General features: G+C 42.0%; 1 protein-coding gene across 8 annotated transcripts in view; it reads left to right on the plus strand.

Annotated features, from left to right (window-relative positions):
* SPIN1 (spindlin 1) overlaps window positions 1-26,011 on the plus strand; it is an 84,175-nt gene that overhangs the window by 11,968 nt on the left and 46,196 nt on the right. For 4 of the 8 annotated variants that reach the window (XM_077966702.1, XM_015118043.3, XM_028835306.2 and 1 more), the window contains exon 2: window positions 21,328-21,537. The exons of 1 other annotated variant lie outside the window; for it this stretch is intronic. Coding sequence is in view for 4 of the 7 variants with exons in the window: in XM_015118043.3 (XP_014973529.1) it covers window positions 21,486-21,537 (52 nt within the window). In the remaining 3 variants the exon portion in view is untranslated. Of the gene's footprint in view, window positions 1-1,949; window positions 2,084-2,491; window positions 14,028-21,327; window positions 21,538-26,011 lie in introns of all 8 variants that reach the window. 3 more of the 8 variants (XM_077966703.1, XM_077966700.1, XM_077966701.1) reach the window with 2 other exon arrangements.

Here is a 26,011-nt window from a genome sequence, read left to right on the forward strand (position 1 = left end):
TCTGCTACGTTTGCCAGAGAAACAGCGTTTCCAGCCCTTCCCAGAGGAACTTAATCTCTGTTTGCCTGAAAAACCTGTAATTGGCCTCCCTTTGGGTAGTTGTTGTGCATGGTACTGTCTTCCTGATAATCTGCCCTGTAATCCTCCTTTCTTGTGGATCTGTGACTGGACTGGAGTTGCAGCAGGCCCCAGAGAGTGAGGTGACCTGTGAGAAAGGTACGCTACACTGCAAAAGATTGTGTAGCTTTGCCACTATATAGTCAGGAGCCTGGAGGAGTATTTGTGGCATTGGAGCTTAGGAGTGTAGTATAATAGAAGAAGGAACATAAAGTTGGGTCAGGCAGAATTTATTGATATGGGCTCACTAAATAGAGGTTCTGGATTCAGTGTTATAGTTCATGGGGTTAGAAAGGGCTCTTAACAGTTGGGTCGATTGGCTAAGGCCCATCCCACAAGGCCTGATGCCTCAATTAGATTTTTTCCCGCCTAACGAGGAACTCCACTGAACACTCACTCACCTTGTATGAGAGTCTATATTTGGCCTGGCATGGTGGCTAATACCTGTATTCCCAGCACTTTGGGAGGCCAAGGCAGGCGGATCACCTGAGGTCAGGAATTTGAGACCAGCCTGGCCAACATGGCGATACCTCATTTCTACTAAAAATACAGAAATTTAACTGGACATCATGGCCCATGCCTTAATCCCAGCTACTTGGCAGGCTGAGGCAGGAGAATTGCTTGAGCCCAGGAGGTGGAGGTTGAAGTGAGCAAAGATCGCGCCACTGCACTCCAGCTGGGGTGACAGAGCGAGACTTCTGCTCAAAAAAAAAAAAAAAAAAAAAAAGCCGGGTGTGGTGGCTTGTGTCTGTAGTTTCAGTTACTTGGGAGGCTGAGGTGGGAGGATCAGTTGAGCTGGGGAAGTTGAGGCTGCAGTGAGCCAGCCTGGGCAACAAAGCGAGACTAATAAAATATTAGTTCATAAGGAAAGGTTCACCTAAATGCATAGCCCTTAAATAAATAATTTACATCGTTGGTGAAACTGTACTTTGCTAGGACTCTTTGGAGGATAGCTACACTAAAACCGAATTTAAAATGTATGTACTCTGTTGATCCAGCAGTTTCACTGCTAGGATTTTATTGTATAGATAAATTTGGACAGTATACAAATATGTATGTGTAAGGGTTTTCATTATATCAGTGTTTGTAATTGAGAAAAATTAGAAACAACTGTCTAATAATGGAGTTAAGATAGAGTAAACGACCATTATATGCGTACACTGGAATATTCTGCCACTGTTAAGAAGAGTTTGATAGGAAAAAAAATTCATACAACCATCCCTCCATATTAGGGAATTGGTTCCAGGACCCACTCCCCCCCCCCCTTGGCCCCCGTGGATACCAAAATCCATGGATGCTCAAGTTTCTTATATAAAATGGTGTAGTATTTGCATATAATCTATGCACATCTTTCTGTATACTTTAATCTCTGAATTACTCATAGTATGTAACACAGTGTAAATGCTACACAAATCATTATACTGTATTGTTTAGGGAATAACTATAAGGAAAAAAGTTTATGTGTTTGGTAGAGATGAAACCATTTTTGCCCCAGATTTTTAAAATCTGAGGTTAGTTGATTCCACAGATGTGGAATTCAAGGGATAGGAGGGCCAAGGGCCTACTTTATTACACGAAAAATGTACCATTTAATGAGAGACACAAGTTGTGGAACTGTATGTTCTCGCTTATGTTGAGATGTTATATGTTTTAAGCCTTTGCATAGAAATACATTGCTAAATTCCTATCTTTTCCTTTTATTGCATAATATTTTACATCTTTATGGGATACATATGAATACTTGTTACATGCATAGAATGTATAATAATCAAGTCAGGGTACCTGGAGCATCCATCACCTTGAGTATTTATCTTTTTTTGTTTTTGAGACAGAGTCTCACTCTGTTGCCCAGGTTGGAGTGCTGTGGTTGGAGTGCTGTGGTGCGATCTCGGCTTGCTGGAACCTCCTGCCTCCTGGGTTCAAGCAATTCTCCCGCCTCAGCCCCCTGAGTAAGCTGGGATTACAGGTGTGTGCCACCATGCTGGGCTAATTTTTGTATTTTTAATGGAAACAGGGTTTCACTATGTTGGCCAGGCTGGTCTGGATCCCCTGACCTCAGGTGATCCACCTTCCTCAGCCTCCCAAAGTGCTGGGATTGCAGGTGTGAACTACCATGCCTGGCTGAGTATACATCATTTCTGTGTGCTGGTAACATTTCAAGCCTTCTCTTTTAGCTACTTTGAAATATATGGTATATATTTGCTAACTATGGTGACCCTACTCTGCTATAGAACATTAGAACTTTCTAACTGCATGTTTGTACCCATTAACCAACCTCTCTTCCTCACCCCCCATCCCTTCCCAGCCTCTGATACCTGTCATTGTTTTCTCTATTTCCATGAGGTTAACCTTTTTTTTTTTTTTTTTTTTTTAGCTCCCATGTATTTGTGAGAATGTGATATTTGTCTTTCTGTGCCTGGCCTGGCTTATTTCACTTAACATAATGACCTCCAGCTTCATCCATGTTGCTGCAAACATGATTTCATTCTTCTTTCTGGCTGAATAGCATTCCGTTGTGTTTATATGCCACGTTTTCTTTATCTCTCTGCTCATCGATGGATACTTAGGTTGATTCCATATCTTTGCTTTTGTAAATAGTGCTGTGATAAACAGGTGAGTGTACGTATCCCTTTGATATACTGATTTATTTTCTTTTGGATAAATAGCCAATAGTGGGATTGCTGGATGATGTAGTAGTTCTATTTTTAGTGTTTTGAGAAATCTCTGTACTGTTTTTCGTGATAGGTTTACTAATTTCCATTCCCAGTGTGTAAGAATTCCCTTTTCTCCACATCCTTGCCAGCGTCTGTTGTTTGTGTTTTTAATAATAGTTATCCTAATTGATAAGGTGCTATCTCATTGTAGTTTTGATTTGCATTTACCTGATGATTACTGATGTGAGCATTTTTTCGTATATCATTTGGCCATGTGTATGTTTTTTGATGGCTTTTGCCCACTTTTTAGTGGGATTGTTTTTTTTTAATTGTTGATTATTTGAGCTCATTGCATATTATGGATTTTATTCCTTTGTCATGAATAGTTTGCACACATCATTTCCCATTCAACAGGTTGTTTCTTCACTCTGTCATTTGTTTCCTTTGCTGTGCAGAAGCTTTTCAGCTTGTTCTATTGGTTATTGAAAGAGATATATTAATACTTTGATTTTGCATTTGTCAGTTTCTCCTTAGCTCCGACACTTTGTGCTTTATACATTGTCATATGAGGGTATGTTCTTAGATGCATTGGTATTTAGAGCTGTATATCAACCAGGTCTTTTAAAATCGCTATTGGCTGGGTGTGATGGCTAATGCCTGTAATCCCAGCAGTTTGGGAGACTTGAGGCGGGAAGATCACTTGAGTCTTGAGTTTGAGACCAGCCTGGGCAACATAGCAAGACCCCATTTCTACAGAAAATTAAAAAAAAATTAGCTGTGTGTGGTGGCACACACCTGTAGTCCCAGCCGCTCGAGAAGGTGATGTAGGTGGATCACTTGAGCCTGGGAGATGAAGGATGCACTCAGGAACCCTGATCTTACTACTGCACTTAGCCTGGGTGACAGAGTAAGACCCTGTCTCCAAAGCGGCGAAAAAGTAGAAAACCACTATTAAGTGTTCTTTTTAAGGGAGAAGTATTAGTAGAGGTAAAGTTATTTAGCTTGATACTAATGTTGCTGCAGAGTTTTCCTTTGGTTAGTATGTGCAGGGTATATCCTTTTTTACTCTTTAATTTCAGTCTTACTTATTTTTCAAGCATGTGTTGCTTAATGATGAGAGTATGTTCTGAGAAATGCATTGTTAGGTGAGCATTATAGCATGTACTTGCACAAAACTTAGATGGTATAGCCTTTGACACACTTAGGCTAAATGGTAAAACCTATTTGCTCCTAGGTTACAAACCTGTGTAGTATAGTATGTGACTGAACTGAATAGTGTAGACAGTTGGAACACAATGGTAAGTAATTATGTATATAAACACAAAGAAAGTACAGTGAAAACATGGTATAAAAGATACAGAAATGGTACAACTGTATAGACCACTTACCATGAATGGAGCTTGCAGGATTGGAAGTTGCTCTGGGTGAGTGAGTGGTGAAAGAAAACTAATACTCAAGATCATCTGTATCACTGTCTTCCAGCTCGGCTCCTTGTCACAGTGAAAGGTCTTCAGGTGCATTAACACATTTGGAGTTGTCATCTGTGATAACAGTGCTTTCTTCTGGAGTACCTCCTGAAGGACCTGCCAGAGGCTGTTTTACACTGAACTTTTTTTTTTTTAAATAAGTATGAGTACAGTCTAAACTAATGATTAAACATATAGTTAATACATAAACCAGTAACATAGTTGTTTATTGTCAAGTACTATGTACTGTACATAATTGTACTATACTTTTTTTTTTTTGAGAGGGGTCTCACTCTGTCTCCCAGGCTGGAGTGCAGTGGCACGATCTAGGCTCACAGCAACCTGCACCTCCTGGGTTCAAGCAATTCTCCTGCCTCAGCCTCCCAAGTAGCTGGGATTACAGGCATGTGCCACCATCCCCGGCTATTTTGTATTTTTAGTAGAGATGGGGTTTCACCATGTTGGTCAGGCTGGTCTTGAATTCCTGACCTTGTGATCCACCCACCTTGGCCTCCCAAAGTGCTGAGATTACAGGCGTGAGCCACCGTGCCGGCCCTGTACTGTACTCCTCCCTCCCCCCACCAAGATGGAGTTTAGCCCTGGTTACCCAGGCTGGAGTGCAATGGCGTGACCTCGTCTCACTGCAACCTCCACCTCCCGGGTTCAAGCGATTCTCCTGCCTCAGCCTCCTGAGTAGCTGGGATTATAGGCGCCTGCCACCATGCCTGGCTCATTTTTTTTTAAGTAGAGACAGGGTTTCGCCATGTTGGCCAGGCTGGTCTTGTACTCCTTACCTCAGGCGATCCATCCACCTCAGCCTCCCAAAGTACTGGGATTACAAGCGTGAGCCACCGTGTCCGGCCTGTACTATAATATGACTTTGAACACAGTAGTTTTGTTTGCAGCACAGTGGGTTTGTTTACACCAGCATCACCACAAATGGCTATGAAATACTAGACAATAGGAATTTTCTAGCTCCGTTATAATTTTTTTTTTTTTTTAAACAGGGTCTCGCTCTGTGGCCAAGGCTGCAGTGCAGTGGTGCGATCTTGGCTAACTGCAGCCTCTGCCTCCTGGGTTCAAGTGATCCTCACGCAGTCTCCCTAGTAATTGTGACTACACGCGCGTGCCACTATGCCTGACTTGTGTGTGTGTGTGTGTGTGTGTGTGTGTGTGTGTGTGTGTGTGTGTTTAGAGGTGGGGTTTTGCCACGTTGCCTAGTCTGGTCTCCATCCCTTGGACTGAAGTGATTTGCCCACCTTGGCCTCCCAAAGTGCTGGGGTTACAGGTGTGAGCCATTGTGCCTGGCTCTGTTATAATCTTATGGGACTGCCGTTGTATATGTGATCCATTGTTGACTGAAACGTCACTGTATGGGGCATGTTGACTGAAACATCACTGTATGGGGCATGACTGTACTTACGTTTTGAAAGATTCTCTTGCTAACAATACATACTAGAATTAATTTTTTTTTTTTTTCTTGAGTTGGAGTCTCTCTCTGTTGCCCAGGCTGGAGTTCAGTGGCGCAATCTCAGCTCACTGCAAGCTCCACCTCCCGTGTCATCGCCATTCTCCCGCCTCAGCCTCCCGAGTAACTGGGACTACAGGTGCCCGCCACACGCCCGGCTAATTTTTTTGGTATTTTTAGTAGAGACGGGGTTTCACTGTGTTAGCCAGGATGGTCTCCATCTCCTGACCTTGTGAGCCACCGTGCCCAGCCAGTATATACTAGAATTTTTAAAAATCTTGTGTATTTCTTATGATTACAGCATCTGTCTATTAAATTCTTTATGTTTGAAATGCCTGGTGTGGTTCCCATTTTCCCACTTGGGTCCTGTTAATCTCCTAAGCCTAGTTCTCCAGCCTTCTCTTAAAGTCTATGAGCCACCCAACATATTCCAAAAACTGCCTTTTACCAGAGTTAGACAGCCCTAACTGGTACACGTGGCCAGGTCACACAAAGGACGAAGACAGAATTGGAAGGCAGGACCAATTAATCCACAGCTCAGATATGTGATTTTCACAGGCCATGTTGCTTTTGAGCAAAGAGGTAATACAGAGCTTATTTAAAATCTTTTTTGTAGAGTTTTTTTTGAGACAAGATCGCGTTTTGTCACCCAGGCTAGAGTGCAGTTGCATGATCTCGGCTTACTGCAGCCTTGGCCTCCTGGGCTCAAGCTGTCCTTCTGTGTCAGCCTCCCTAGTAGCCGGGACTACAGGCATGCATTGCCATGCCTGATTTTTTAAAATTTTAGTAGAGATGAGATCACCCTATGTTGCTGAGGCTGATGTTGAACGCCTGGGCTCAAGCAATCTTCCCTCCCTTGCCTTCCAAAGTGTTGGGATTACAGGTGTGAACCACTGTGCCTGGCCTATTTTCAACTTTTTCTCATGGTAGTTTTCAGTTATATGCAGCAGTCAAGAAAATAGTTCAAAACAACCCTGTTTGTTTCCTTAACACAATTCCAGCAGTCGTTGATAGAGCTTCCTTGCTTCTGGTATGACAGGATATTTCAAGCTCCTCTAATATCCTTCTCATCTGCAATCGGCTATTTCTCTAAGAAACTTTGGTTTCTGATAGTTTTTACGAGGGATGTCTGTGTAAATTTTACTTTAACTTTGTAGCTGTTGGGAGGATTGTTTAAATTACCAGTCCATTATTACCAAGAGTTGGCCATTTACATTGATCCTTGCGGGTGACCTTCAGAAACCCATCAGAGACCCAGAGAGACTGCTTGTTGTCCATAGTTTTGGGCACTTAGGGTTGTGCCATGGACTATTTGCCAGTTTTATGAAACCTATGGATGCCTCTTCAGAATCTTTCTGAACACCGTGAATGAAATACACAGGATCACAACAGAAACCAATTATGTTTAAACAGTTATACAAATATTACTACCCTGTTAAACAGAAGACTGAAGTCTTTGTCAGTAATTTTTTTTTTTAAGACAGTCTCGCTCTGTGACCCAGGCTGGAGTTCAGATGGCACAGTCTCAGCTCACTGCAACCTCCACCTCCCGGGTTCAAGCGATTATCCCGCTTCGGCCTCCCTGGTGGCTGGACTACAGGCGCATGCCACCACACCCGGGTAATTTTTGTATTTTTAGTAGAGACGAAGTTTCACTATGTTGGCCAGGCTGGTCTCAAACTCCTGACCTCGTGATCTGCCTGCGTCAGCCTCCCAAAGTGCTGGGATTACAGGTGTGAGCCACCGCGCCAGGCCTCTTTGTCAGTAATTGAAGTGACAAGACAATATTGTTGATACATAGGTAATTCAGATTTTGTTTTAAAAAATTAAAATTAAGGGTTTTTTTGTTTTGTTTTTTTGAGATGGAGTTTTGCTCTGTCTCTCAGGCTAGAGTGCAGTTGTGTGATCTTGGCTCACTGCAGCCTCAGCCTCCCAGGTTCAAGCATCCTGCCTCTACCTTCTAAGTAGCTGGCTCTATAGGTGCACACCACCACATCTGGCTGATTTTTGTAGAGATGGGGTTTTACCATGTTGGCCAGGCTGGTCTCAAACTCCTGACATCAGGTGATCTGCCTTGGCCTCCTAAAGTCTTGCGATTACAGGCGTGAGCCACTTGTCTGGCCAAGGTTGTTTTTTTTTTTTTTTGAAGACGGAGTATCACTCTGTCACCCAGGCTGGAGTGCAGTGGTGCAGCCTCGGCTCACTGCAAGCTCCGCCTCCTGGGTTTACTTACTCCGTTCTCCTGCCTCAGCCTCCCGAGTAGCTGGGACTACAGGCGCCCGCCACCATGCCCAGCTAATTTTTTGTGTTTTTAGTAGAGACCAGGTTTCACTGTGTTAGCCAGGATGGTCTCAATCTCTTGATCTCATGATTCGCCCGCCTTGGCCTTGCAAAGTGCTGAGATTACAGGCGTGAGCCACTGCGCCCGGCCGTATTTTTTTTTTTTTTTTTTTTTTTTTTAAAGGCAGTCTCCCTGTATTGCCCAGGCTGGAGTGCAGTGGTGCGATTTTGGCATACTGCAACCTCAGCCTCCCAGGTTCAAGTGATTCTTGTACCTCAGCTTCCTCAGTAGCTGGGACTATAGGTGCGCACCACCACACCTGGCTAATTTTTTAGTAGAGAGGGGGTTTCACCATTTTGGCCAGGCTGGTCTCAAACTCCTGACCTCAAGCAGTCCGCCTGCCTTGGCCTCCTAAAGCGTTGGCCTCCCAAGGCCTCACACTCTACAGGTATGAGCCACTGCACTGGGCCAAAATTAAGGTTTTGATGTTTAATAAAAATCAGTTGTGTGGTGGTCTTTGGCTTATCTCCGTTTATATATTCATCAACACATAATTGTTGATGGGGAATGTATCATTGTGATACATTTCGACTTAGATCAAAGTTAATAGGTTTCCGCAAGACTGCCCTCTCACTTTGTATGCCAGCTGCAAACTTGAGGGGCTCCTGTGTTACTTTTATTTCTGACCGAGTACAAATGTGGAGGTTTCTGTCACACTCAAGTTTGATAATTCACTTAGGATGACTCACAAAACTCAAGAAAGTCCAGTACTTACAGTTTATTGTAGCAAAAAAAAAATACAACTTAGGACCAGCCATCAGAAGTGACATATAGGACAGTGTCTGGGAAGGTCCCAGATGTGAAGTGTTCATGCCCTCCTATGGAGACAGAGTGGATCATCTTGGTGTCTCCATGTGTGACTATATGCACAGAGTATTAACCAGGAAAGCTCATGTGAGCCTCTGTGTCCAGAGTTATTGGTGCTTAATTACGTCAGCATGATCCATTGAATCATTGGCCTTGAACTTGAACTCAATTTCTAGCTCCCCTCTCAGAACTTTGGGCTGCTGTCCTGGGGCTTAGAGCCCCAGCCTTCTAATGCCATGATTGGTCTTTCTGGTTTGGCCAGCTCCCCAGCCCCACATCCTGAGACATCTTGTTAGTATAAACTAGGTGCTCACCGTGAATCACAGAGATGCCCTGTCCCTCTCAGGACATTTCAGGGATTTAAAGGGCACCAACTGGAGCTGGGACAAAGGCCATCCAAGCTCTTTGTTATACCACAGTCAGCAATTCTGCTTTCAGTTTGATGCGTAAGGACCAGGCCTAGTGATACCACATAGCTGACCTGAGCTGTGCCTGAGCGCCTGCACGAGAAGACTGTGTGCTCTGTCTGTTCTGGTGGCAAGTCTAGTCAAGTGTCAGTTGATGAGTTTAAATGGTATTTTGAGCTACAACAAATTCAATGGGATGGAAATATATGTGATTTCTATTGTTGAGAAATTGGAAGTATTACTGATACTGTGGTTTGTTTACATTCATGATAGAAGGAACTGCTGTACTTCAGGTAGAGGTTAGGAAAGATGAAGATAAAATTTTTCTCCTGTCCAAATCCATGGTCCTTATAAATGTTGATCATGTATTATACTTGTATTAAAACTTGGTGTTTAGATGTTTAGAGGTTTAGGGTGTTTAATAATTTTTTTTTTTTTTTGAGATGGATTCTCGCTCTGTCACCCAGGCTGAAGTGCAGTGGCATGATCTCGGCTCACTGCAACCTCCACCTCCTGGGTTCAGGCAGTTTTCCTGCCTTAGCCTCCTGAGTAGCTGGGACTATAGGTGCATGCCACCACACCTGGCTAATTTTTTGTATTTTTAGTAGAGACAGGGTTTCACCGTGTTAGCCAGGATGGTCTCGATCTCCTGACCTTGTGATCCGCCTGCCTCAGCCTCCCAAAGTGCTGGGATTACAGGCGTGAGCCACCGCATCTGGCCTAATAATTTTTATATTGATAGGAGAATTTGGGCTCTGAAGACCTTCAGATATCTACTTGGTATATATGATAGCTGCTTTGCCAGGATCCTTAAGTAGCTGAACATTGTGTAATTAGCAATACTTTATAAGGATTGAGCCCTTTATTTTAATCTTTGAAGTTTCAGCTAAAGGCAGAACCTACACCATGGGCCCCTAGAACATCGTCCTTAGGTTCCATCGATTGTAACATTTATTTTTTGAGAAAGGTCTTGCTCTGTCACCCAGTGCAGTGGTGCCATCTTGGCTCACTGCAACCTCTGTTTCCCAGGCTTAAGTGATCCTCCCACCCCAGCCTCCCAGTTAGCTGGGACTACAGGCATGCACCACCTCACTTGGCTAATTTTTTAAAAAAAATGTTTATAGAGATGAGGTCTCACTGTGTAGCCCAGAAAGGTCTGGAATGCCTGGACTCAAGTGATCTTCCCACTTTGGTCTTACAAAGTTGGGATTACAGATGTGAGCCCCACCCTGCCCATTGTAACATTTTAAATGTTTTAAATATCTAATAAAATTTTAAATGTTTATCTAATAAAAAAAATTTTTTTTTTTTTTTGAGATGGAGTCTCGCTCTGTCACCCAGGCTGCAGTGCAGTGGCGCATCCTCGGCTCACTGAAAGCTCTGCCTTCCGGGTTCACCCCGTTCTCCTGCCTCAGTCTCCTGAGTGGCTGGGATTACAGGCGCCCGCCACCATGCCTGGCTAATTTTTTTTTTTTTTTTTTTTTTTTTTAGTAGAGATGGGATTTCACCATGTTAGCCAGATGGTCTTGATCTCCTGACCTTGTGATCCGCCCGCCTTGGCCTTCCAAAGTGCTGCGATTACAGGCATGAGCCACTGCGCCCGGCCCAAGAATATCTAATAAATTCTTGTAGTTACCTAGGAAGGTTTTGAGTTGTGCTCTGAGTGTTTTTTCTTTCCAGAACTGTAAAACCTAAAACCATTGACCCTTAAATTTTTGTTGTGAAACATTTCAAACATAGAAAAGTAGAAACAGGCAGTTAATATCTGTACTCAACATCTACATTCAGGAATTGCAGATATTTTGCTGTCTTTTCCTCTTTATGTTTTTAAATTTCTTTTCTGCTAAACTGTCCTTTCTTACCCTATTTTTTTTTTTTTTTTTTTTTTTGGAGACGGAGTCTCGCTCTGTTGCCCAGGCTGGAGTGCAGTGGCGCAATCTCGGCTCACTACAAGCTCCGCCTCCCGGGTTCACGCCATTCTCCGGCCTCAGCCTCCCGAGTAGCTGGGACTACAGGCGCCCGCCACTGCGCTTGGCTAATTTTTTCTATTTTTAGTAGAGACGGGGTTTCACCATGGTCTCGATCTCCTGACCTTGTGATCTGCCCGCCTCGGCCTTCCAAAGTGCTGGGATTACAGGCGTGAGCCACCGCGCCCGGCCTGTTTTATTTGTTTATTTTTAGAGATGGGTTCTCATTCTGTCACCTAGGCTGGAGTGCAGTGTGGCTTGATCATAGCTCTCTGCAGCATCAAATTCTTTGGTTCATGGGATCTTCCCACCTCAGCCTCCCGAACTGGAACTACAGATGCATACCACCACATCTGGCATTTGTCTACTATTAATAATGATGTCTTAGTTAAAAACTTAACTGGTAAACTCTTGTGATGCTGCTGCTAGTTCTAAACTTAGTTACTTCTTTCCCCTGCTGTTTTTTCCCCAAACTTTTTAAATGAAATTTTCTTTCTTTTTCTTTTTTTATTTTTTGAGATGGCGTTTCGCTCTTGTTGCCCAGGCTGGAGTGCAGTGGCATGATCTCGGCTCACTGCAACCTCCACCTCCTGAGTTCAAGAGATTCTTCTGCCTCAGCCTCCTGAGTATCTGGGATTACACGTGCGTCACCACACCTGTCTAATTTTGTATTTTAATAGAGACGGGGTTTTTCCATGTTGGTCAGGCTAGTCTCGAACTCCCATCTTCAGGCGATCTGCCTGCCTCGGCCTCCCAAAGTGCTGGGATTACAGGTGTGAGCCACTGCGCCTGGCTGTAAATGAAATTTTCTACACATAGAAAAGTTGGAACTATAGCAGAGTGACCCAGCCTGTATACCCGATATCAATATTTTAATTTGCTTACATTTTGCTCTGTTTTTTGCTATTGAACCATTTGAAAGTCTCATTAAATTGCAAACATCATGACACTTCTTAGAGTAAGGTTGTTATTCTTTGTAACTACATACCATATTTAAGAAAGCTGATTAGCCATTCATATCTAATATCTATGTCCTGTATTCAGATTTTAGCTATATTTTTTTCGTATAAATGTTTGTGATAATACATGTAATCCCCACTATGTTTTAAAGGAAAAGCAAATTCGTATTCTCTATACTCGTATTCAGCACAACACTTCTGTGATCAGATGTGTGTGGGTTTTCTCTACATTATCTGTGTCTCATTTTCTCTGATGACTCCAGTGGGTTGTCCTACAGTTTAACTTAATTCTGAGAGTATCCACCGGGAAATAGCATAACATCCCACCAGACTGCTCCCGCTTCTCATGCCAATCACAAGTCCAGGTTATTCATTTTATTTATTTACTTATTTATTTTTTGCGAGATGGAGTTCTCACTCTGTTGCCCAGGCTGGAGTGCAGTGGTGTGATCTCATCTCGGCCCACTGCAATCTCCACCTCCCGGGTTCAAACAGTTTTCGTCTCTCAGCCTCCCCAGTAGCTGAGACTACAGGTGCGTGCCACCACACCCAGCTAATTTTTGTATTTTTAGTAGAGACAGGGTTGTGTTGGCCAGGCTGGTCTTGAACTCCGACCTCAAGTGTTCTCCTGGCCTTGGCCTGCAAAATGCTGGAATTACAGGCATGAGCCACCATGCCCCAGCCAAGTCCAGGTTATATTATGTGCTTCTGACACACTAGCTATGAATTGGAGGCTCCTATCATTCCTCCTTCAGGTTTGCTAGTATCACTCAGAGAACTCAGGGAAACAGTGTATTTGCTAGATTATCATTTTATAATAAAGAATACAACTCAGAAACAGCCAGATGGAAGAGAGATGCATAAGGCAGAGGAGGAGTGTGGAACTCCCTGCCTACTCTGGGCTCATCACCCTCCCAGTACTTCCATGTGTTCACTAACCTTAAGTTTCTCTGCACCTGTCCTTTAGGGTTGTTCTGTAATCTTCAGTAAGCCGGCATGATTGATTATGTCATTGCCCACTAATGATCATCTTAGCTTTTAGCGCTCTGCTCTACCCGCCTCCCTTCCCAAGGTAGGGCTGAAAGTTCCAGCCCTCTCACCACTGGCGGGTTCCCCTGGCAATCAAACCACTTCCTGAGGCTATCCAGAAGCCATCAGACATCATTCATCTCATTAGCATAAAAAAGACACTGGTATTCCTAGAGTTTTAGGAATTTGGGTGCCAGGAAATGGAAGAACAAAGTGTGTATTTCTTCACGTTTAACCTTGTGTGACAACCATTTTTTTCTTTTTTGTTTAGGTCTTGTTGCATACCCAGACAGCAGTTTTAAGACAACTTGTTGACAGCCCAAGCTTCAGTTTGGGCTTGACATGTTTCACTATTAGTGCTCCTGTATACTTTTTCATTAGTGGTCCTGGTGTTAACATTTGGGAACTTAGTATTTTTGCATAGTTTTAGGAATCTATTTTCTTTATAAATAACACTGTTCAGTGATAGCAGCAGGCAACAAATACTTTGATATGACTCTACTTCCTGAGATTACTGCTTTTATATCTGAAATGTTGAAATACTCATGTTTTAGCCTTTTTGGAGAGAATACATGGTCATTGATTTCGTGATACCATATTCCTTTATTGAAGCAATCTATGTGTTTATTTTTAAATAGGAAGTGTATCTCGACAATGCTAGTTTCAGTCTGTGTGACCTTGACCAAGTTACTTTAATGTCTGTGCTGTAGTTTTTCAGTTTCCAAGATGGAATTGTTATAGTACGTATCCTCCTCACGGTTGTGAGGAGTGCATGACACATAGAGAGTGCTCAGTGAACGATCATTTTTCTGGTAAGTAGTTGGAGAATTTTTTGATCTCTTTTGAGATTATTATAGAATGAGAATTTTGAGTTTCAGAATTTAAGTTCATGACACATTTTTAAGATTAGAAAAATTGCAGGCCTGGATACTGTTAGATATGAGTTCTGAATTTCTCCTCCAAGAATCAATATGTCAGTATGTTCAATTCTTTGCCTTCTGCTTTTAAAATTAACTTCCTCTTAAAGCAACCTTTCCCATCCTCATTCCGGTTACCTGCTCCACCCTGACTCATTCTCTGCCCTGACTCATTCTCCACCCTGACTCATTCTCCGCCCTGACTCATTCTGATTTCCTGCTCTGCCATAACCATTTTTCCCGACAAACCACTCACCCCGTCACTCTCTTTAAATTAACCAATTGGAAATAGTTTAGCCTGTGTGGTCTAACCCTAGCCAATAGGGGAACGACACAGCAGCAGGGGCCACATACATCAGGAATAAGAACCCCTTCCCCTCCCTTGTCCAGGTAGTATGCTCACCATTGCTCCATCTGTGAGGGTGCAACATTCTATAGAAGTAAATTGCCTTGCTGAGAAGAAGAAAAATAAAATTTTATATTTGAGTACTATTTATTTTGCAGCACTGAAACTTTATAACAGTACTTAACTATATTTAATGAAAATGGACTTAGCAAAGGAAAATCCAGCATCTTTTTTCTCTTAATTTCTAAAAAATTTGAACTAAAATAAAAGTTCAAAGAATAACATTAGTGAACACTAATATGCTCTTCACCTACGTTAAAAAAGATTTTGCCATGTTCATGTTGATTAAAAATTGTAGGTGGTGCCATTGTTTTGAGCTAATCTCCTGCACTAGGCCACAATAGACCAGACTAAAATCTAAATGGAGCCACTCATGGTTCCAGACCACCAAACTGAGGTGTTATTGGACCTTCCCAGAAATCAGGAGAGAGGAATAGCCTTAATTTCTCAAACCAGACAGTTCCAGTTGGCATGATAATGCAGTTCCCAATCAGTTATTTCTCTATGGTCCTGTTTTTTCATTCCTTCCTTACAAGGAAAGTAACTTTGAAATGACCAATGCACTTTTTGTTCTGCCATCCTGAAATAATCAAAAGGATCACAGTCAAGTTTAAAAGAATCTTATTCAGGCTGGGCACGATGGCTCATGCCTGTAATCCCAGCATTTTGGGAGGCTGAGGCGGGCGGATCACCTGAGGTCGGGAGTTTGAGACCAGCCTAACTAACATGGAGAAACCTCGTCTGTACTAAAATTACACAATTATCCAGATGTGGTAGCGCATGCCTGTAATCCCAGCTACTCGGAAGGCTGAGGCAGGAAAAGAGCTTGAATCCGGGACGCGGAGGTTGCAGTGAGCCGAGATCGTGCCATTGCACTCCAGCCTGAGCAACAGAGCAAGACTCCATCTCAAAAAAACAAAACAATACAAAACAAAAAAACAAACAAGAGTTTTACTTAAATGCAAAACTGAGAGCAGCCAACTGGGTAACACAGAATCCAGAGGAATAGAGCCAGCCAGTCCTCTGAAACCGAAGAGTTTAAGGTCTTGCTTATTTAGGCAGAAAACAAATTTAACAGGATTGCCACATTTTCCATACAAGGTTGGTTTATGAGTTATAGCAATTTGATTAGTTACAGTTCTTTTCCTTTTCCAATTTAAAAGAGTTTATTTAACATTCCATCTTAGTGTTTTTGTGTAAGAGAAGGAAGTTAATCTACAATGAAGATTAAGTTTAGAGGGATGGGGGTCTTCTCTGGAGCCCATTAGGCTTTTCCAACATTTTACAAAACAGTGTAGGTAAAAGGCTGATCTATAATCGGAGGACTAAAGCTGCCTGTCATGTGACTCAGGTCCCATTATCACATTTCTTTAAGGCTGAAAATAATTTAAAAACTTCCAGCAGATTTGATTTTGAATTATTTTCACAGTTCTTTGTTTCTGCTTTCTTCAGGCCTGTTGTTTCTGTACATGTAGCCTCTGCTCTGCTCACTGGAATGCTCATTCTATTTTATGGAACAAAGCGTTGCTTGATTCTAGAATCGTAAATAAAGCTATTTAAGATCCTTAAACCACATTATTGTAATTTTGTCTTTTGATACTTATGTTAACCCTCATGTATGTACTCTTTTCTTTCCCTGAATTATTTGAAGTTAACTTACAGAAATTGTGAGTCTATCTCTTTAGGCATTTCAGCATGTGTTTCCAAAGAATACGTTCTCAGGCATAACCACAATGTCCTTGTGCTTTTAAAATTCAACGATAATCTTACAATATCTAATATTTAGTCTGCATTTAAATCTCCCCAGTTGTCTTAAATGTGTGTGTGTGTGTGTGTGTGTGTGTGTGTGTGTGTGTGTGTGTGTGTTGTTTTTTTTTTTTGGATACAGGGCCTCAGTTGCCCAGGCTTGATCATGAAGTGCAGTGGCTCGATCATGGCTCACTGCAGCCTTGACCTCCTGGTCTCATGTGATCCTCCTGCCTCAGCCTCCTGAGTAGCTGGTAGCTGGTACTACAGATGTGCATCACCATACCCAGCTATCTTTACTGTGTTGATCACTTGAACTCCTGGGTTCAAGTGATACATCACTCAGCCTTCCAAAGGATTAGGATTACAGGTGGAAGCCATTGTGCCTGGCCTTAAGTGTCTTTTGTAACTTTTGCCATCCCCCCAACCCCCAACCAAACCATGTGGTTTATTCATTGTGTCTTATTGTTGAGTCTTTAGTCTCTTTTAGTCTAGAGCAGTATGTCTACCATTTTTCTTTTTTGACACTGACTTTTTGAAGAGTATGGCCCACTTTTCAAGTGCAAAGTCCACCTTACTAATTTGTCTGTTTCCTCGTGGTGTTGATCTGAGTTGCTTCTGCATCACCTGTATTTCATATAAACTAGAAATTCGATCTAAAAGCCTGACTAGATTTTTTTGTTTTTTAATATATTGCCACACTTCACCTGGAGCTAAAACAAGTTGTCATATCACATTAAGAAGTGGATAAAGAGAGGTTGATTCCCTTTTAATGATGCCAAATTGTTTTATCTTTCCGTTCTATTGTAGTGAAGGGTCAAGATTGCTCTATTGTAAAGCAACAACATTTTCCCCTTATAATTAACAGGTAACTTATGGAGCGATCCTTTGATACCATACAGTTATTGTTCTCCAGCAGCCTTTCTCCTGATGGTTTTAGCAACTATTGATGGGTCTCTCTGAATGCAGGACCTTCTTCTTAATGGTCTTGTAATTAAGCTCCATTTGACAATATTTTCCATAACACTTGAAGGTTCTGCTAACCTAGAAATAATGCTAACTCTGAACCTAAATTTTTTTTGTTTCCTTCAGTTTTCATCTACAAAGTTAATCACTTAGTAGAATAACTTAAGGTGAAGATGGTATATCTTTAAACAAACCTGAGCAAATTAAGTTTAGCCTTTTCCAGTCAAAGGAGAGTGGGATTTGTTTTAGGAAAGCTCTAGTTCATCTGAATTTTGAAAGCCTTACGTGGCAGCTGTTAAAACCAGGGTCATTATTTTATTTTATTATTATTTTTTAGACTACATCTCATCATGAGGGAAGGACTCTTTTTTTTTTTTTTGAAATGAGGTCTCGCTCTGTCGCCCAGGCTGGAGTGCAGTGGCACCATCTCAGCTCACTGCAACCTCCGCCTCCCGGGTTCAGGCGATTCTCTTGCCTCAGCCTCCCGAGTAGCTGGGATTACAGGTGCCCACTACCATACCCGGCTAGTTTTTGTATTTTTAGAGGAGACCGAGTTTCACTATGTTGGCCTGGCTGGTCTTGAACTCCTGACCTCAGGTGATCATCCACCTCAGCTTTTCCCAAAATGCTAGGATTGCATGCGTGAGCCACCACACCCAGCCAGTGGAAGGGCTCTTATCTGGAGTTTTGCATTCTAATATTATTTAAATAGCCACCTTGTATCCTTCCCCTACTGCAACTCTTCCTTCATCTCCTGTCTTAAATTTTTAGTCTATTAAGTTCAACTTGAAATGTTAATGAAGTGGAAAGCAGCAGAAAATATTGCTAAGATAAGCTTAAATCTGATAGAAGGGTGCACACTTCAGAATATCAGTAAGTTAAAATTCTCATTTGATCGAATGAATTTGTTAGGATAAATTGATTTTATGTAGTTTAAAAATTTATTTAATTTGGCCGGGCGCAGTGGCTCATGCCTGTAATCTCAAAAAAATTTTTTTTTCTTAATCTTTGAAGTCGTTCTCTAAAGAGCACAGAAAGGGAGTAGAGTCATGGTTTGTGTTTTAAAATTGGGAAATACTACATTATGGTTTTTTTTTTTTTTTTTGTGACAGAGCCTTGCTCTGTCATCCAGGCTGTAGTGCAGTGGTGCATTCTTGGCTCACTCTAACCTCTGCCTCCCGAGTTCAAGCGGTTCTCCTCCCTCAGCCTCCTAAGTAGCTGGGATTAAAAGTGTGCACCGCCACACCTGGCTCATTTTTGTATTTTTAGTAGAGACTGGGTCTCGAACTCCTGGCCTCAGGTGATCCGGATCTGCCTGCCTTGGTCTCCCAAAGTGCTGGGATTATAGGCGTGAGCCACTGTGCCCGGCCTACATCATGATTTTTTTTTTTTTTTTAATATAAAAAGCTCTTGATCTTATTTATTGTATTTTTTTGAGATGGGGTCTCACTGTGTCACCCAGGCTGGAGTGCAGTGGTGTCATCTTGGCTCACTACAACCTCTGCCTCCCTGGTTCAAGTGATTCTCCTGCCTCAACGTCTCGAGTAGCTGGGACTAAGGGCATACACCACCATGTTTGGCTACTTTTTTTGTTCGTTTTTTGTAGAGACAGGATTTCGCCATGTTGACTAGGCTGGTCTCGAACTCTTGAGCTCAAGTGATCTGCCTACTTTGGCCTCCCAAGGTGTGTGTTGGGTTTACAGGTGTGAGTCACTGCGCCTGGCCTTTACATCATGTGTTGTATGCTGATGGAACTATGCTAGTGGTAAATGTATACAGAGAAAAAGGATGGGATTGATTAGGCAAGTAACATGGTTGAACGTGGCCCAGAGATAGTACATCTTTTATTAGGGAGACAAAGGGTACTGATCAGTCAATTTGGTGGTGAAGTGATGAGTAGTTGAGTAGTTCTCTTTGCTTCTGTTTTCTTAGCCAGTAGCAAGCCTATCTGCTGAGGCTGTGGTTGGTATTGTTGAATGCTCACTTGAGATGTGAGATTGAGGCTGTGGTTCGTATTGTTGAATGCTCGCAGTGAAATTTGTGTATGTTTTTCATCCACATTTAACCACTTTACGTTGTAAGCACTCTAGGAAGGGGATTTGGGTTAGGGTTTTGCCATACAACAGTGACAAGAAGAGAAGGGTAAGAGAATTGAGAAAAGCAGTGGAATAATAATCATCATAATGTGGTTGACCATCCATGAAAATCTAAGCAGAGTAATGAGGGAAGTTAGTCCCTGAGGGAGGTAATGCGATCCTGGAAAAACAGTAAAGCTGTAGATTGGTACTGGTTGCATCAAAGAATTGTTGGAGTGGGAGTGTCAGTGTAAGAAAACTGGAATGATCAGAGATGGTTTTGAGTATGAGATACTTGAAATAAAAGGTTTTGGGGTTATTGCAGTTATTGTTGATAAAAAGGTCTATGTTGGGACTGTGAGCATAGATGAAGTGTAGGGTAAGTGGTTTGAAGGGAGGGTGTCTAAGAGCCAGAGGGCAGGTTGAATGAATCGTGTGTGGACGTTGAGGTTGCCAAGAATGTTGATGAGAATCATGGAGGAAAAGAAGTAAAGCCGATAATATAATCTTCAACAAATGTGTGCAGATGACTGGTGGAAGATTAACAGGTAGAAAAGTAACAAAAAGGGATAACTATTATGACTAGTGTTACGACATGTGCTTCTAGGGTGAGGATTGGGGTAGGAGAGATGGTGCCAGGGTATGCGGTGAGAAATACAAACAACCGTCTTTTGGGGGAGCTACTGGTGGTAGGGTCATGTGGTCAAAGTAGACTGCACTTTACTGAAGAACGACTTTACCCTCTGGAGAGGTTTGGATAGGCTGGGGGAAGAGAGTGATAGGGGCCCATTCGACAGGTCTGAGTGGGAAGAGAGTTGAATGAGGTAAAAGAGGGATATGAGATTTGATGTGGCAGCTGGATAGGCTCTCAGGGAAAGGCAAGTAAGCAACCAGTTGTCCTGATAGCCTTCATCTTAGGCCTAGTCTCTCTAGATCATTGAGTGGTGAGACAGACCTGCTATATCTCTAGGAACCAAATTTGGTTTAAAAGATACACTGCTTCTGGCCGGGTGCAGTGGCTCATGTCTGTAATCCCAGCACTTTGGGAGGCCGAGGCGGGTGGATCACAAGGTCTGGAGATCGAGACCATCCTGACCAACATGGTGAAATCCCATCTCTACTAAAAATACAAAAATTAGTTGGTTGTGGTGGTGCACGCCTGTAGTCCCAGCTACTCCGGAGGCTGAGGCAGGAGAATTGCTTGAACCCAGGAGGCGGAGGTTGCAGTGAGCCAGGATTGCGCCACTGCATCCCAGTCTGGCAACAGAGCGAGATTCAGTCTCAAAAAAATAATAATAAAAATAAATAAAAGATAACACTGCTTCCATAAAATGACTTTGGCATTTGCATGGGTGAGAAACTTTCTTTGAGACTCCTCTGAAATTCCTGGACCTTCTTTAGTTTTTCTGGAAGCTTGTGAGCAGAAAGGGAAACAGAGACGTGTTTGGCTAGAATTCTTTCTCTTGCCCAAGACCCTGGCCTACTGATCTTCAGCCTTGGTGTTACTCTGTCTTGAACATGATTTCCTGTGCTGCCCCCATGCTGTCCTTCCACTCTGCCTCCCCAGTGACCTCACACCCCTGTCTCCCACCCCCATACTCTGGTTCTTGGTGTTCCGTTAGAGAGGTGGGCCGTGCTGTCTAAATCTTCTGTGAAATCCCAGCATCCACCCTTTTCTGGTTTCTAGCAGCAGGATGCTTTAGGATAATAATGGGGATGCCAGACAGCAGCTGTATTATATTCCAGATGATCTTGAAAGAACTTCACTTTTGGGTCTTGCACATGTCCCAGGCTTTTTTTTTTTTAAGAGTCTATCACCTCTTTTTCTCCTTTCTACTTTGTCATGTCCTGAGAACCCAGGTCTTAGGAAATAAAGTTAATTGCTTTGGGACAAAATGCACTTCAGCTAATACTTTTGCTTAAAATTTTATGTTTAATGGCTCACTAGGCATAATTTTGCTCTCTTGATACTCTAGTAATGAACTGTTTCACTATTTTACAGAGTGCTTGTGATTTCACGTATTTTTGCTGGACTTGTAAAAGAGACACTTGGATGGTGGATTAACGAGAACACTAACATTCTGTGAAAAGTTTCAAATTGGAGAATATTGAATTTTCACCCTAGTCCAGCAGCTCTGCTGCTCACTTAAATACAGATGAATGAAGACCCCATTCGGAAAGACACCTGGCCAGCGGTCCAGAGCTGATGCAGGTAGGCATTGCGGTTCTACACATACTTAAATACGTATTTTAGTATAATACATTTCAGACAAGTGTAAAATTGGGTACTTTCACATAATAGCTAGTGAAAAACTGTCGTTTCTAGTATGTTACACACATCTGCATATATTAAGCAGATGTAAGTTTCTTGAAAGGGAAGTAGTCACATGAAATTTCTGTATAATCTTCTAGCAGGTTGTAAAACTCTAATAAATTTAGCAAGTGAGTTGTAAATATCTGTTAATAGGATTATAGTAAAAGGAGTTCTTTTCGAAAGAGTTAAAGTGAGGTGACATGAGTTGGAGCAGCTTTAAGTAAGAAAGATAAACTTGGAATTTCTTGTGTTTATTTGAAAGAAGTCTACTGGTGTGGAAATTTTAATAAAAATTACATCAATCTTATTTTTGTGGCACATAGCTAGTATAACTCGAATAGAAGTTAGTCTTTGCCTGATTTTTAGTGTACCCTCCCAATAAAGATAGATAAAATCTTATAGGATACCCTATAAAATAGCTAAGTCATACTTTCTTTGGGACTTGAAAAGCATTCTTCTCCATTTCAGACATACATTTGAATGTTGAAAAAAGTCTGTCATAATGTTTTAGGGTTCTTTGACAAATGAATCAGAATTATTCTATAAAAATTATTATTAATAGTACAAACTTAAGTGATTTAGAACAATTTCTTCTATTTATTTACTATAGTATTGGGAGTTCCATTGTAGAAAAACCACAAGAATTAAGATCTCTAAGTACCCCTTGTCTTTATTTTAGATTCTGTTTTACAAAGGTAATATTCATCTAAGTATTTAATATTTGTCAGTAAGATTAATTTGGGTTGGTGATGACTGAAGTTTAAGGCATATGAGAGCTTATTCAGAATCCTAGCCCTTATTAGCTGTATAAAGATGGATACATTTCTTAGTCTTCTTGAGCCTTAGTTTTTCTCATCTAAAAATATGGGACTTTTTTTTTTCTTTTTCTTTTTTTGAGACGGAGTCTCGCTCTCTCGCTCAGGCAATGTTGGCTCCAGGCGATCTGCAACCTCTGCCTCCTGGGTTCAAGCGATTCTGCTGCCTCGGTCTTCCCAGTAGCTGGGATTACAGGCATGCGCCTCCATGCCTGGCCAGTTTTTTGTATTTTTAGTAGAGATGGGGTTTCACCATGTTGGCCAGGCCGGTCTTGAACTCCTGACCTCAAGTAATTCTCCTGCCTCGGCCTCCCAAAGTGCTGGGATTACAGGCGTGAGCCACCGCGCCTGGCCAAAAAATAGGACTATTAATGTACCTATTGGGGTTAAGGACTAAATGAGATGTGAGTCAAATGTTTAGGTAGTTGCCTGGCACTTTTAATAGTATTATTATTGATCATAATGTTTAGAATAAGATACTTTTATTTCTTCTCATTAATTGAAAAAATTGCTGTCAGGTGTTTATTGACTTGTGAAACCTCCTAGGTTTCTGTCATTTGAAATAGTAATTCCTTTTCCAAAGTTCATATTATGTAAGCATACAGCATTCCAGATTCAACATTCTTTCTTTTTTTAAATTTCCATTTTTATTTTAGATTCAGAGGTCCATGTTCAGGTTTGTTAGAAGGGTATATTGTATAGTGCTGGGGTTTGGGCTTCTATTGATCCTGTCACCCAGATAGTGAACATACTAGTTCCAGCAGGAAGTTTTTCAGCCCTTGCTACATCCCTCCTTCCCTTTGGAGTCCCCAGTATTGATAGTTTCCATATTTATGTCCACATGAACCCAAGATTAACTCCAACTTATGAGTGAGAATATGCAGTGTTTGGTTTTCTCTTTCTGCATTAGTTCACTTAGGATAATGGCCTCTAGCTGCATCCTTGCTGCTGCAAAGGACATGATTTCATCATTTTTCATGGCTGTGAACATTGTTATTTTCTTTATCGATATTGAAGTCATCTTGTGAGAAACCTAGCAGGCTGAGTAAAGTGAAGTGTAATATGGTAAAAGTAACTGAAGGAACTAAACCAAGAGATTTTATTTTTCTTAAGGGGGAGATTGTTAATCCTAACAAGTACTTTGATCTGAAATTTTCTTATTGTTTAATTTTTTTTAAATAGCATATGGCATAGGTGTAAAGATAAATAGGTTCTGTGTAAATCCTAGTTGGCGTGTTAGATATTTTAGCATAAGAGACCGTGAGTTTATTTTTTAATGTTGTGTAAGAAGATACAAGAAAAACAAACCAAAGTGCTTTTTCCTACCTCTTCTCTCTCTCTCTTTTTTTAAGAGACAGGGTCCCTCTCTCTCACATGGGCTGGAGTATGGTGGTACAATTGGAGCTCACTGTGGCCTTGAACTCCTGAGCTCAGGCGGTCCTTCTGCATCAGCCTCCTGACTAGCTGGGACCACAGGTGTGTGCCATCAAGCCTGGCTGATTTTTTTGTAGAGACAGGGTTTCGCAGTGTTGCACAGGCTGGTCTTGAACTCCTGGGCTCAAGCGGTCCTCCTGCCTCAGCCTCCCGTAGTGTTGGGATTACACTTATGAGCCACTGTGCCCGGCCTCCACCTATTCTCTTGTAATTCAATACAACACAGTACCTCTGGTCACCCAAATGTGCGAAGAGGAAGAGTTGCTTCCCATCAGCAACTAAGCAGTTCTGCAGCATACCGTTTCACGTCAATCCAGTTCTGATACTGTCCACCTGGAGACAGCGTCAAATCTCACAGGTTGAGGGCTCAGTTCCACAAGACCGCTCCTTACTTCTGATGCCAGTTCAGGTGCATATCTGGGCCTCTGGAACTTCTGGACTGAACAGCTGTAAATTGGAGTTTCCACAGCCCTGTTCCTGGGCTCAATTAATTTGCTAGAGCAAGTCACAGAACTCAATGAAATACTTAACTTTTACCAGTTTATTATAAAGGATATTACAAAGGATACAGATGAACAGCCAGATGGAAGAAGGAGAGATGCACAGGGCAAGGCATGCAGAAAGGGGCATTGGCGCATCCACCACCCTCCAGGAACCTCCAGGTAGTGTCGCGCCATCTGGAAGCTCTTCTAAACCCTGTCTTTTGGGGTTTTTATGGAAGCTTCATTGTGTAGGCATGATTGATTACATCAGTGGCCATTGATGATCAACTCAGCCTTCAGCCCCTGTCCTGTAACAGTGGGTGGTTGAAAGTTCTGATCCTCTAGTCATTCCTTGGTCCTACTAGAGACCAGTTGCCATCCTGAAGCTGTCTCTGGTTATCCCATTAGCAAACGGAAGACACTTACCACTCTGGAGTTTCCAAGGGTGTTGGAAGCTGTAAGTCGAGAGGAGGAGGAAGGCCAAATATATATATTTCACAGTATTACAGAAGTATACCCTATTTTGGAAAGATTGCTGACCCTGGGATCCGTATTGTTTGTAAAATAGAGTCTTAATCATTCTTCCTGTTAGCATAGACAAATGCTCTGCTGCTTTTAAGTCCCTGTATCAGTCACCAATGTGTCTGTCTGCAAATGAAAGAAAAATCACCAAAAAAGGGTTTTGTCTCAGGCAGCAAGAAGCCCAGGTAGGCATTTTAGAGTTGGTTAGGTGGCTCAGCTATGCCTTCAGGCAGGTGTCATCTCAAAGGCTTCTTCACTCACATAGGCTGATAGAACTTAAATAGCCTGGAGCTTTAGCCACCTGGCCGCCTGGGGCATCTCTTTTCTTATGGGGACCTTTAAAGGAGGCTTCCAGATAGTATCCCTAAGAGAAACTGTTACAGCTCTGTGGCCTTTATCTGGTCTTGGAACTTACACAGGTTCACTTCTACTGCATTCTATTCATTGAGGCAGTCACAAAGGCTCACCAAGTTTCCAGGGAGGGAGCATAGACACTATACTTGGTGGGAGAAGTAGCAAAGAATTTGTGGCTATGTTTTAAAACTACTACAGTGGTAAATAGATTGGGTAGGCAACTTCCAACATTTGCCATGACCCCCAGTACCTGTCTTTAACATAGAGGGTGAATGATAGAGGAAAAATTTGAAAGTAATAATTTTATATTTTCTTTATCTCATTCACCGTATCAGGAATTTCTATTTTGAAAATAACGTATGTTTATCTATAATTATGTTGAAATTTAATTAGTTACTAAGTCGCAGTTTATGCCTAATGACATTGGGTAACAAGTACTATTCAGGTATATGGTAAAATTTTTTTTCACATGTTTTCCACTGGTGTTAACCTCCATTTTTAGTATTTTAGCAAAGGTTGCAGTATTTTCCTTTTCTGATACATTTTTTCTTTCTTTTTTTTTTTTTTTGAGATGGAGTTTTGCTTTTGTTGCCCAGGCTGGAGTGCAATGGCATGACCTTGGCTCACCGAAACCCAGGTTCAAGCGATTCTGCTGCCTCAGTCTCCCGAGTAGCTGGGATTATAGGCATGCACCACCACACCCGGCTAACTTTTTTGTATTTTTAGTAGAGTACAGGGTTTCACCATATTGCCCAGGCTGGTCTT

Source organism: Macaca mulatta, chromosome 15 (genome assembly GCF_049350105.2).
Source record: "Macaca mulatta isolate MMU2019108-1 chromosome 15, T2T-MMU8v2.0, whole genome shotgun sequence".
Taxonomy (NCBI): domain Eukaryota; kingdom Metazoa; phylum Chordata; class Mammalia; order Primates; family Cercopithecidae; genus Macaca; species Macaca mulatta.